Source organism: Arachis hypogaea, chromosome 16 (assembly GCF_003086295.3).
Source record: "Arachis hypogaea cultivar Tifrunner chromosome 16, arahy.Tifrunner.gnm2.J5K5, whole genome shotgun sequence".
Lineage (NCBI taxonomy): Eukaryota > Viridiplantae > Streptophyta > Magnoliopsida > Fabales > Fabaceae > Arachis > Arachis hypogaea.
The window spans coordinates 147,065,198-147,078,743 of NC_092051.1; the positions used below are offsets into that span (position 1 = coordinate 147,065,198).

The following is a 13,546-nucleotide window of genomic DNA, read 5'->3' on the forward strand; positions in this document are numbered from 1 at the left end:
CCTAAAAGTTTTTTCTATGCAAATATTGTGTTTATTTGAATGCCATTAAATTGATAAAAAATCTTTTTTAATAAAATATTTTTTTATATTTAATAAATTTTTAATAGTAAAAGTACTAAAAAAAAATATAAAAATATCTTTTTTAAAAAGTTACAATTTATATTTTTTTAAAGATTTTTTTCTTAAAAAAATAATTTTCACATAATAAAATAAACAAAAAAATATTTTATCTTATTATACTCAAATAAAATTGATAAATAAAATTTTTTTTTTATATAAAATATCTAAATATAAATTTATTTTTATTTTTGTAAAAATTTTTTTAAAAAAATGTCATTTAAAAAGAAATTTTTGTGGGAATCGTGCCCAAACAAATTTATTATCTAATATGGGCAAAACCTGATTATGGGCTTCGGCCCATCAATGAAAAGACAAGCCCAAAAAGAGAAAATTTTTTTAAAGAAATAAAAAAAAAGTGACACAAGACATGGAAGTGGAAACTGGAAAGCCACGAGTGCCTAAGAAAATGGTGGGAAGAGAAATTTGCTGAATGGCGTCCCAGACAAGGAGGGCAGAGAAGGTCACGCTCTAACAACAAAGTCACACCCCCCTTTGACCAACGTTTATTATTAACCTTCTCTTCTCTTCTCTTCACTTGACGTTTCAATTTTTTTCACTTCAATTCAGACACACACCTTCTTCTTTCTCTTCATCCAATAATCACTCATGGCTTGGAGGCCTTTATTAACGCAGGTAACTTTTCCTATATTAACCCTAATTTTCTTTTTTCAATTATTGGTATTGGTACCCAATTCTCTTTTATTTGTTTTATTGATTCTGTGCATTGGGATGGACAATGGGTCTAGTGGATTTTGATTCAGGGTTATAAAGTTGCAAACTTTTCTTTCTGCTAACCAATAATCATAATAACATTGAACTAAATATATTGGAGATATCAGAAATGATAGGGAAAAAGTTTTTTTTTTAAATGGTTTATTATTGTTTTTATTACACCATGTTTAAGATTGCTTGTTGGGTTATATGATCATTTGTGGATGGGTTGTTTGTTTTGACTTCGAAATGAAGGTCTTCTGGGGGTTCCCAATTCAAGTATCAGCTTCTGAAAGCTGGTTTTTAATTTGATGCACATTAGTATTCATCTTTTATTATTGTTTTGCTTTAAGGGAATGGTAGAGAATTTGAGTTTGTAATGCTAACAATGCAGCTCAAATTAACCCAAAAACTGATGGTGCCAACTGCCAGTACCGTGTATTCCCTTTCTGAAAATTTAGAGCAGCTACACATGAACTCTGAAATGCGAATACAATTAAATGTTTCAAAAACAATAACCGAGAATACCTAAGCGGAGTCGGCTATATAGAATTATAGATCAGATGATGCTATAGTGTCATTTCCTAAACCATGTCTTAAAAACCTAAATTTTTAGTGGTTACACCTATTACTTTCATCAATCCGGGTTTATACGTCTGCTTCAAAGTTCAAACAAGTAAACACTTAGGCCCGTAACATAGGTTTAAAGAATTTTCGTCTTTTCAAGTGAAGGGATTATTTAACTTTTTTTGTGTGTTAGTATTAGAGTCAGGTAGTTTTAAGCATGACATACTTGTGCAGTAATTATTGACCAATTATATGGTGCGCTTTTTATTGAATCTCGTTGCATATATAATTTATATCTCATATCTTGTACCCTTTGCATATAAATTTTGTAATTTACTTTTACAGGTTTCAAGGCGACAATTAGAATTTGGACAGGCAAAACATTTGTTTCTTAGAGGCCATTTTTCCATTAATAAGTTCAGAGATTGTGCAGGTAGAAATCGCATGTTCCTATCCTGTGTTAGTCCTACAGTGAATTTCTTTTGATCTTTTTCTAAATGTAGTATTATTATTATTGCTTTCCTTATTACAGCATAGCCTTTTCTATCCGTATTATGTTTCTTTAGGAATTACCTTTTGAGATTCAATGTGTTGCCAGATTATTTGATTTTGATCTATGCCTATTTTCCTATGTTCAAGATGCCAATGGCTTATTATCGATGATGCCTTATTAATAGGACAAGGTTTAGTTGTGTTTGTTGTATTATTCATTTGAACAAAAAGTACTTGGATGTTGTGTCCCTCATGTCCTTTAGTTTCCGTTAACTGATCTTACTTTCAATTTTTTGGTAGGGAATAGGCTTTTGCCCACCCAGGAGAGATTCAAGTCCAGCTATGTTGGCGATTTCAACCGTCGAATACGTGATGCAGATGAAGCTGTTGAAATTTCTCATCTGAAAGAACTTTACCATCGAAATGAACCTGAAGCTGTAATTAGGTTATTTGAAAGTCAGCCATCTCTGCATGCTAATCCTTCAGCACTTTCCGAATATATTAAAGCATTAGTTAAAGTTGATAGGCTGGATGAAAGTGAATTATTGAAGACATTGAGAAGAGGTGATTATTTGGCTAGACTGCTAACTTTTTCATGGTTATTTGTGCCTATGCTTTTGATTCATTAATCTTGACTTGGTTTACTGAACCTTGCTCAATTATATGAGACCATATTTTGGTCTATCTCTTCTTTTCTGCAGATGTTTAGACATAATGTTTCATAATCTTTTAGTAAAACTTAGCATTTTTTTGCTGTCTATCCATTATTTGGGGGTATTTGGTTGGAGTGTAAGTTTTTCAATATCAAACACTCAACAAGCAACACGTAGTCTTGTTTCTTTTTGGTGCAAGGTGTGCAATCTTTTAAGAGATGTATCTCTCTGCAAAGCTTTCGTCTTTCGATGGTTATTGAGGATCCCTTGTCCCCCATGCCCTGCGTATTATCCTTTTCATCTTGTGAACATATTTCTTACGTTATTTGAAAGCGCACACGCAAGAGGCTAAGAAAATAATGTGATTTACTAGGATGGAAAATGAAAACTATATTTAATGAATAGTTTCATGTACTTGTTTCAAGTGTGTTATCTTATGCCATCAGAAATTTGGAATTTTCAGGTATGCCCAATGCAGTGAGGGAGGAAGAAAGCATAGATGGCTTCTCTTCTCTTAGAAATATGCGGGGGCAAGAAAGTATAGGTGGTTTCTCTACTTTTAGAAATCTGGGAACACCTGCAAGAGAGAGAATTCTTGGGACTGCAAGTTCACCCGTTCATATGGTGGCTACAGAAGCGGCGAGTTTTAAAGATCGACTATGGCGTGCATTTAGGTCCATTGTAGTTGTTTTTTTGTTGATTTCGGGTGCAGGAGCTCTCGTAGAGGATAAAGGAGTTGGTCAAGGTATTTATACATGACCTCGTATGATTTTTCTTTATCAAATCCGAATCTGTTGATGTGCTCTTAAGTTTACCTTTTGCATTCCTAGGGCTTGGTGAACATGAAGGAGTGCTACCCAGCATGGAGTCAAGTACAAGATTTAATGATGTAAAAGGTGTTGACGAGGCAAAGGCAGAGCTGGAAGAAATTGTTCACTACCTCCGGGATCCTAAGGTAGACGTCTCTGCCTTATCATGCTCCGTTCTCCCTAGCTCATGAGTACCTATCTTGTTCCGAAGCTAGATGATTAAAATTTCTATGTATGGATATGGTTTACTGTTTCTGAATATCAATTTTATGTGTATTGGTTGATACATGTTGTGAGCTATTTTGATCAATTATTCCATTTGGTTGTTGATCATATCTTTTTCTTGTGTCAGCGCTTTACTCGGCTTGGTGGTAAGCTTCCAAAAGGAGTGTTGCTTGTTGGTCCACCTGGAACTGGAAAAACTATGTTGGCTAGAGCTATAGCCGGAGAGGCTGGGGTTCCTTTCTTCTCAAGCAGTGGAAGCGAATTTGATGAGATGTACGTGGGTGTAGGTGCACGAAGGGTCAGGGATCTTTTTTCCGCTGCTAGGAAGCGATCACCTTCTATAATCTTCATTGACGAGATAGATGCTATTGGAGGGAACCGAAGTGCGAAGGACCAAACTTACATGAAGATGACATTAAATCAATTGCTGGTTGAGTTAGATGGATTCAAACAAAATGAAGGCACAATTGTGATTGGAGCAACTAATTTTCCAGAGTCATTGGATAAGGCTTTGGTGAGACCTGGTCGATTTGATCGCCATGTTGTTGTTCCCAATCCAGATGTAGAAGGAAGACGGCAGATTTTGGAGTCGCACATGTCAAAGGTAATTATTCCTGCAAAGAATGCGTCTTATTTGGTTGTTTCACCAATTTTCGCCAACCATGACCTAGCCAATGGCCAGCTAGGAATCTAGGATCTTGTTTTCTTAAAGTTGTTATTGTGTCGGCTAAAGTATGCTGCAAACATCACATTGTGCTGGATTTTTGTTTCAATCAACTATAGGTTATGATGGCTGATGATGTTGATTTGATGGTCATTGCTCGAGGAACACCTGGGTTCTCTGGTGCTGACCTTGCAAACTTGGTTAATGTAGGCGCCCTTAAGGCTGCAATGGACGGTGCTAAAGCTGTGACCATGGCCGATTTAGAGTATGCAAAGGACAAGATCATGATGGGAAGTGAACGCAAGACAGCCATCATATCTGAGGAATCGCGAAAGTTGACTGCTTACCATGAGGGTGGCCATGCCCTTGTGGCCATTCACACCGATGGGGCCCTTCCTGTTCACAAGGCGACAATAGTTCCCCGAGGGATGGCCCTCGGCATGGTTACTCAATTACCCGAGAAGGATGAGACCAGCATATCCCGTAAACAGATGCTTGCCCGGCTTGATGTTTGCATGGGAGGCCGGGTAGCAGAAGAGCTCATTTTCGGGGCAAACGAAGTTACTGCTGGCGCGTCGTCCGACCTCAAGCAGGCGACTAAGCTAGCAAGGGAAATGATTACTAAATATGGTATGGGAAAGGAGACTGGACTTGCCACTCACAATTACAATGATGATGGGAGAAGCATGAGCTCAGAGACAAGGCTTCTTATTGAGAAAGAGGTGAAGCATTTCTTGGAGAGAGCTTACAACAATGCAAAAACAATTCTAACCACTCACAACAAGGAACTCCATGCTCTTGCAAATGCTCTTCTTGAACATGAGACCCTTTCAGGAACTCAGATAAGAACACTTCTTGCTCAAGTTAGATCCCAGAAACAGCAGCAGCAGCAGCAGCCGCACATGGTCGAAGTGCAGAGCAGTTCGCCGTCCAGCACAGCAGCTTCTGCTGCTGCCGCCGCAGCTGCTGCGGCTGCTGCTGCCACTGCCGCCGCCAAGTCTCAAGGTGTTCCAGTTGGATCTTAGCAGGACGAATACAGTGGCAGTTACCAGATGAAATGTATAGATAGCATTTATTTGGTGTTTCTGGGATTTTATGCACCCAGGAGCAAAGTTCATGTAAACTGTGTAGAAGCTCTTCTAGAATAGAACCGTTGATATATATTTTTTCTTTTCTTTTTTTAAGAGGAAGAGAAAAGCAAAAGAAACAAAAGCAATCAAATGTTACTCTGCAAAATAGAACTGTTGATTTGTTGTACTCAATAATTTGATAATGTTCTTTCTATAAAGTAGGTTGTCTTAGAAGATTCAAAAAGATTGAAATTTTCCTCTCCATCATCAACCTTTACTTTCATAAAAGCACAATTGAATTGACAACTTTTCTCAGGTGCTTTGCAAATTGAAACTCTAACTCACGATCTCTAGAGGTATATAGAAAGATTATGTCATTTGAGTTATATCGTTGACAATTGTGGTAGATTTTATACTAGTATTTAATCTACAAAGAAATTGAGAGGATTTCCATAATAATAATTACATTTAGGAGTTACTAGAGCCACAATTATAAAACTGGATTTTCCAGTTCTAAGTAAGCTAAGTCATGGAAAACATTTTAAAAAATAGTAACTTAATAATTAGGATTTAAACAAGCAAGTATCCACTTATTAAAAATATCAAAATAAAAAGAACATTTTGAAGTTTCTAATAATACTAAATACAATAAATGGTTGATTAAAGTACAAGTACAACCTCCATTATTATTGCGGAGGAACCCTAAACCTTTCCAGGAACATACGAAATCGAAAGCTATCATGCGAAAAGGTACGAATTAGTTTCCTTCTTAATAATATGATCTCATATCTAATGATTATGCAATGAAATGTTGAAATTGGACGATCCAATTTATTCTTTTGCAGTAAGTGAGAAGCGGAGAATAATTATACGAAACTACCATGGCGAAAATCTTGTGGGGATTTTACACGATGCTGAATCCACACAACTTGTTATTATCTGCCATGGCTTCCAATCTTCCAAGGTGTTTTCTTATTTTTAATAATTCATTGTATGAAGCTAATTTGAGCTCTGCTATAGGGGAGTGATTAAATTATCTAATAGCAATTGACATTACTTTCTGTTAATATACTGCTGAAATTTTAAGGTTTCTGAATATCATAATACACTTTTATCAGGAAAGGATTCCAATGGTGAACCTTGCTGCTGCTATTGAAAATGATGGAATTAGTGCCTTCCGCTTTGATTTTTCTGGAAATGGGTACGTACTAAGCATCTGTGTGAAGAATATAAAATGTTTAATTATATGATGTATATTAATAATTTGTTTAGTGAATAAATATAAATATATAGTTTGACTTAGTTGTGTATCATATTCTTTTGTTTATTATTAGATCAGCATGATGGCTTATGCTCCAAGAATAATGAGTAACTCAGAGAGCATCATAGATTGCTCATTACCATGATATTTTGTTTATATGCCCTCTTATATGCTGATAATATATTTTTGTCCAATCATGGCTCTCTCTTTTCTGAAAGAAACTGGGACTGAAGGTAATTAAGAGACACTAAAAAGAAAGGGGTCAATCTATTTTAAAGTTGAATATATAAATGTTTCCATGCAATATATAACTTACAAGATTGATTTGTTTCTTGATAATTCATTTTATTGTCTTCTAGGGAAAGTGAAGGTTCATTTCAGTATGGTAACTACTACAGAGAAGTTGAAGACATGCGCGCTGTCATTCAACACTTTCGAGAGCAGAAATTTGTAATTACAGCAATTGTTGGTCATAGTAAAGGTTACATTACAATTATGCATACTATGTGAAACATATGAAACTGTAAGTAGTTGTTAGGGACTGAACAGACAATCTATAAAGATGTTCATAGTAAAGGTTTCTGCAGGGGGTAACGTGGCACTGTTATACGCCTCAAAATATAAGGATGTTTATACTATTGTCAACATTTCTGGCCGGTTTAATCTATTGAAGGGCATGGAAGGTCGTTTGGGCGAAAATTTTGTGAAACGAATCAAACAAGATGGATTTATTGATGTAAAAAATAGAAGAGGTGAGTAATGAAAGGTAATCATGTTCAAGTGATATTCATCTATTTATTTGTCATTTTTAAATCAGAAAGTCATGGTCAATTTTCCTCTTGCTTCTTTGCCATTGGTCGGCACAATTATTTTGAGTCAGATGCGACTGGCTGTCTGCTATTTCTGTTTTAATAATTTCCAGTCATGGTAGCGAATTGTGATATTTCTTCATCAACATGTCTCCTTATCATCAAACTTTCAAGCTTCCTTGTGATGTTATAGCATAGTCGCTATCAAAAAGCATCTAAAATCAGCTTCTTTGGACGGTGCTTGCATTTTTCGTGTTGTCAATTTATTTCAACTACCCTGATCAACATGTTCTGTTTTGTGATAGGGAACATTATATATCGTGTTACTGAAGAAAGTTTGATGGATCGCCTATCCACTATTACTCATCTTGCTTGCCTATTAATTCCTCAAGATTGCAGGTATTGTTTCTTAATTGTTATAACATGTAAAAGAAATATTCATTGACAAAGTCAAATCCTTCATGTTCTAGGTTTATCATGGTAGTCACACTTCAATGTTGATGTACAGAGTGCTAACAGTTCATGGATCCAAGGATGAAACTGTACCCTCCGGAGATGCTCTAGATTTCGATAAGTTCATATCTAACCATGAACTGCACATTGTAGAAGGAGCCGATCACGAATTTACACATCATCAAGATGAGTTAACCAGCATAGTCTTGGAGTTTATCAAGTCTCATAATGATAAAGACACAAATAAATCTAAGCACACACAACATGGAGGAGTCGTTAAACCTATTCGGTCGCGAATCTAGTTCTTGCAGAATACTGATCCTGTACCTGTTTTCATTGTCGCAGTCTTAATAAGTAGATTGACAAGCAAGGAGAAGAGATGTCGTCCTTCCGGTCCCCACTAATTTTTTGGCTAGTCAAAGAAAATTGACAAATCACAAATGCAACCAAGTTTTTGCATTATTGGACCCCAATAATTGCACACCTTACAAGAATTGGGGGATCATGATTGCCTTTTTGGTATAGCTGCTGAATTGAAGTTCATGCACTACATGTGAATTGCATCTAAAAGAAATTTCATCATCACAGGTTGTTAAAGGTCAATTACCTAAAAATTTGATCTTGGAGGTTGATATTTTGGAGAGAAAGCGAAGGAAGAGAATGGTTCGATGAGTAAAGCGAATTTCACTCTACTCATTGAGCAATTCCTTTCCATCGATTCCTTTTCAAAGCCACTCGCAAACTCACCATAAGTTTCTAGCTATTAGGTATAGACTACCTACTAGTATGTATAAATTTACTTGTGTCCATAATTCTATGTAAATTTGTTCTGTTTTGACCATGATTCTTTTCCTTTTATTGCCATAAGTTCCTTTTGGACAAACATAAATTCAATCAGATATTATAGTTCAGAAATGAGTGCAGAATAGACTAATGAAAGTGACTTATGTTACAGCTTCAATCTTATGGCTGGTAGTTGATTTTTCACTTCAAATTATTCTTGTCTAATTGTCTTTCATTTGTCTTTTCCTTTTAACTCTTGGTGAATGCTATAGTGCCTATCACATTGTACCTAAGTTACTAAAAAGGGTAAACAAATAATATTTAATAAATTTTACGTAATTTATTTTTTATTTTAAACATTTTATTTTTTACTTTAAAAGATAAGTTAGACAATTTAAGCACCATAACAAAGACACCATAAAGTTCACCTTAATTCTTTTCCCTCAAGCTCCACAGCTTATTTGGTCTAAAAAAACATTTTGTTTATAAAATTTATTAGAAATTGCCGATTTGGTTTTTCTTTCATAGGATTGTATTGAAAAAATTAACAAATTATACTTAATTATTTCTTTCATAAAAAAAAAGATTGAGATAATGTGACATTTTGAATTAATTTCAGAAATTGAAAAAAAAACATTGTTTTTCGTATTTAAGACCTTTTGACTCTTTTCATTTGATTATGTGTATCTAATATGTGCCTGATTTGAATCAAACACATTTGACTCTAATGAGTGAGTCTCTCAACGAAAATAATTACATTTATAAAATCTCAAATTTTGGACTTTAATAATAAAATATTAACCACTTGACTAATCCATATTATTTATGATCCGAATGAAGATATATATATATATATATATATATATATATATATATATATATATATATATATATATATATATATATATATATATATAGGTAGCATATTGTATTATTGGGGATAGCCGTAAACAGTTACTGCAGACAAAGGTTGGTCCATATAGACAACAAATTGTCAAAATAATACCTTCGACTGCAAGATTGCATGTGATCTTCCATGAATCAGTTCATCTCATGACCTGTCTTGTATTTTTCTTGTTTATGATCCAATTTCTTCGGACATTATTGCTGTATATAGTTTTTACATGTTTCTCAATGATTTTTAATTTTACTTTCGAGTCTATTTTTGGTTTAATTAATCGGAAATTCCTATAAATTACTAAATTTGCAAATAGGTCTTTATACTTTATAAATTTGTAACCAAGTCCTTATTCTTTTTAAAATTTGTTAATTAGGTCTTTATTATTAAAAAAATAATAATACTCCTAGGTATATTTTGTAGGGACTTAAACTGAAAATTTGTGTAAAAAGTAAAGATTCAATTACAAAAAAAAATATGATCGGTGTCACGATTGCAAATAAAAATTAAATATTTTCATTCATCTATTTTTTTCATAATATTAAATTAATAATATATTAATTGATAATTTATTTAATCATATAAAATTTTTAACTGAATATATTATATTCATTTTGTCAATTGATATATTTAAGTCATTGTAACATAATTATAATTTATAAATCAATTGTTTTCAAATTTTTTTCATGAAAAGAAAAACAATTGTCCTATGTTATATTTTTTCTTAATCACAAAAAAAGAAAAACTAAGGTTTTTTATAATAAAAGACAAAAAAAACTTTGATATATTAGAGATATAACAATTAATATTATCTTCTTCTAAAAACTTAAATTTTTGAAATGAACGGTTTCATAATATGATATACTCCCAATCATTACTCTTCTATTAATTATATAATTAACTTTTATAATAAAAGTATAAAACTCAATCATTTATTCTACACAGATTATAATTTTATATCACAACACAAAATTTTGCTTCTTCAAAATTTATTGTCCATTTATTCTTACATTATATTATACCACGCAGCAAATAAGAAATGCTGAAGTATGCTTTTATTTTTATTTTTTGCCACTTTTTCCCTTTTTAGTTGCAAGCCAACTCTAACTCAAGTCTAAGACTGAAGATATTTTGCTAAGAAAGTGTGATTGATGAAGCATCTCCATGTGGCTTATGGCATATTCTAAAAGCTATGAATTAGATACTATATTGTACGGTCATTTTTATTTGGCTACAATGCTTCATCCCAATTGGTGGGGTTGTCACTATTATTATATTATATGCTTTATTCCATATGCATGATTATTAATATTTTAATTTAACTTATTAGTATGTTTTTATGCCTTAAAAAACACTAATTTTCTGCTTCTGCAGTGCACCCCAATGAATGGCTTGTCCTTATCTAATTTGTATCACAATCAGAGCATCTAACATTCCTATGTTGCAAAATGCTAACAACCATTCAATCAATCAATCTCCTATCTATTTAATTTTCCTTATATTATAGAAAAAATTTATACATACAATGCCATTTACAGCTAAAATTAATGATTAATAATTAATATTTAATCTTCACCTTAGATCAAAATTATTTACATATTATTGGGTGCAATAATTTTGGTTTTAAAAGATTAGGGTGTGTTTGATTTATATTCTTATTTTTTGTTTTTGTTTTTGTTTTTAGTATTTTTATTTTTTAGATTTTGTGAAAACAAAATAAAAATAAGAGATGAAAATAAGAAATAATTTTTTTTTACAATATTCACAAAATAAAAAATACTAAAAATAAAAACGTAAACTAAATACACCTTTAGTTTATTACTTTTATATGTAAACCTTCTTCTTGGTTAGTAATATATGATTATATTGATTTTGGGAATACCAATTATTAATTTATCATTAATTTTTCTTGAGGTGAGACATATCATTAGTTGTTGAACAAAATTAACAGGATGTCTTCATCAAAAATAAATAAAAGATTAAGATGGTATCTACTTAACATTAAGAGAAGATTACAATTTAAAAAAATGATAAATTTATTCCTAACTTTTTAATTTACAGATATTTAAGTTCTTGAAAATTGAAAAATATATTTAAAATTTTTTTATTTTTTAAAAATTTGGACACGTCGATCTCCATATCTAATTCATTTCATTTTAAAATCTTCTCATGTGTGTACATTCGTAAGTCAATATAATAGGGGTTACGCTTGATTTTTTGTTGAATTTGACAGATACAAATAAATATAAAAAATCGATATATTCAAATTTTGAAAAAATCAGAAACTTAAATGTATTTTAATAATATCTATACATTTCTACGTTTAAAAAACTGTTGTTTTAGAGTTCTTGCATTGTTGGATGAAACAAGTCGAGCCAAAATACCAAGAGAATATGTTGGTGGAGAAAACATAGAATAAATTTAAAATATAGATATAATTTCAGGTTAAAATTTTAAATATGGAAAAGCCGAGTATATAACTATATATGCCATGAAATAGTTAATAGTCATGTGATTTTTACTTGTATAAGATTATGTAATTTAGTGGGGCGAAAAGTATTTTTAGTAAGACAGAAAAAATCCTGTAAATTAATAGAGTATATATTTTAATGAATTTGAACATTTTTAAAAAGAAAAATATTACTACTTTTTTTTAAATTTAATTTTTTATCAATCTTTTTAAAAATTTATTATTATTTAATTAATTTAAATATCTATTTTCATGTATTAATTGTTTAAAAAATAAAAAATATTTATTTTTTAGTTTTTTTTCTCTTCTAAAACCTGAAAAAAAATATTTAAAAAAATACCTGATTGTATTATTTTAAAAATAACGATTTTATAAAATAAGAGATCAAGTTACGATCCATTTTAGCTCCTATCGAAATGTGTCTTGTGCTTCCATGGAAATGTCGCTGTCCGTATATTAGTATTATACTATTTTAATCTACATTTATGTACGATTTCAATTACTATTATTGTAAAAATGGGAATCTTTTACTCACATCAAGTAGACTCAATCTGCCAAAAGTCTCGTTTTCAAAGCAATCCTGTGGGCACATGTGATCATTGTCTCAACTCTCAATAATTAATCACTACACTTTATTCTAGAAAAGAATTGAGTTTTTAATACATTGGTAATACTGTAATAGAGTTAATTTTGAAAGTAATGATGTTCATCAAAATGGATTTTTCACTATTTTATTGTTACCTTCTTTGCCATTTTCTTTATAAAAATGGTGTTAAACATATTTTCCTAAGTTCTCACTGTCACAGACATATACTACTGCTCTAATTTTGATGCTCCTATATCTAGAGACTATAGTTAGTGTTAATGATATTATTGTCTAGTCTAATTCATTCATTTAGAAAATTATTCAAATTTTTAAGTCATACATATAAAAATTATTAAATTTTACTGCTAAATAATTTAGTATTACATTGATAGTACAAATTAATCAAATTCTTAATAATATATTCTTTTGGAAGGAAGCATGTTTTATGGAAAAATAATGTAACTTATAGTTTTAGTATTACTCTTGACATACTATTGGTATTTTATTCTATACGTGGTTATCATATCGTATTAAAAAATATTTAATTCTATAATAGTACATAAAAATAATATATCTTTAGCAATCAATAATAGAAAGATCACACACATTAAATTAAGGCATAGACTCATACAATAATTTTTATATTAAATTGATAATAAAAGATTATTAGATAATACATTAATTAAAGATTTATTTATCTTATATTTTAAGAGTATATGTTAAAATTATAAAATAAAATAAAAAATATTTAAAATTTTTTATTAATAATAAATTTATTATATATCCTAAAGATATATTAACTAAATTCTTTAATTAAATATATTAAATTATTTAATATTTTTTACTATCAATTTTATACAAATATAATTGTCGTTTCCACCATAAATTAAATGCGTTGAATAAACACAATTGAACCTTAATGCATTTTTAGTATACATTTTACCCCATTTACATCATCATTTACTAACATTTGGA

The 13,546-nt window shown here is 31.1% G+C and overlaps 2 protein-coding genes across 6 annotated transcripts; both read left to right on the forward strand.

The window, feature by feature from the left end:
• Positions 1-482: 482 nt before the first annotated feature.
• LOC112697660 (ATP-dependent zinc metalloprotease FTSH 4, mitochondrial) lies at positions 483-5,555 on the forward strand. Of its 2 annotated transcripts, XM_072221493.1 has the most exons (8): positions 488-580; positions 688-753; positions 1,744-1,831; positions 2,191-2,454; positions 3,007-3,288; positions 3,374-3,498; positions 3,705-4,181; positions 4,361-5,555. In XM_072221493.1, the coding sequence occupies exons 2-8, from the start codon at positions 727-729 to the stop codon at positions 5,264-5,266; spliced, it is 2,169 nt and encodes a 722-aa protein (XP_072077594.1). In that variant the 5' UTR covers positions 488-580; positions 688-726; the 3' UTR covers positions 5,267-5,555. The 2 variants fall into 2 exon arrangements, with proteins under 2 accessions (XP_025606714.1, XP_072077594.1); XM_025750929.2 differs by having other exon boundaries at positions 483-753.
• A 332-nt stretch (positions 5,556-5,887) lies between these two features.
• LOC112697661 (uncharacterized) lies at positions 5,888-8,828 on the forward strand. Of its 4 annotated transcripts, none has more exons than XR_011874664.1 (7): positions 5,888-6,061; positions 6,157-6,275; positions 6,430-6,512; positions 6,932-7,053; positions 7,160-7,338; positions 7,687-7,780; positions 7,890-8,828. XR_011874664.1 is itself a non-coding variant. In XM_025750931.3 (7 exons), the coding sequence occupies exons 1-7, from the start codon at positions 6,052-6,054 to the stop codon at positions 7,880-7,882; spliced, it is 624 nt and encodes a 207-aa protein (XP_025606716.1). In that variant the 5' UTR covers positions 5,888-6,051; the 3' UTR covers positions 7,883-8,828. The 4 variants fall into 4 exon arrangements, 2 of the variants coding, with proteins under 2 accessions (XP_025606716.1, XP_025606715.1); XR_011874665.1 differs by having other exon boundaries at positions 7,852-8,675; XM_025750931.3 differs by having other exon boundaries at positions 7,160-7,324; positions 7,852-8,828.
• The last annotated feature ends 4,718 nt before the right edge of the window (positions 8,829-13,546 follow it).

Bases quoted from the DNA above. Each gene is read 5' to 3' on its own strand.
- LOC112697660 (XM_025750929.2), top strand. From the start codon at position 727: ATGGCTTGGAGGCCTTTATTAACGCAG. The intron at 2,455-3,006 runs GTGATTATTTGG...TGGAATTTTCAG, and splicing joins ATTGAAGACATTGAGAAGAG to GTATGCCCAATGCAGTGAGG. The intron at 4,182-4,360 runs GTAATTATTCCT...AATCAACTATAG, and splicing joins TGGAGTCGCACATGTCAAAG to GTTATGATGGCTGATGATGT.
- LOC112697661 (XM_025750930.3), top strand. The intron at 7,325-7,686 runs GTGAGTAATGAA...GTTTTGTGATAG, and splicing joins TGATGTAAAAAATAGAAGAG to GGAACATTATATATCGTGTT. The intron at 7,781-7,889 runs GTATTGTTTCTT...GTTGATGTACAG, and splicing joins TTAATTCCTCAAGATTGCAG to AGTGCTAACAGTTCATGGAT.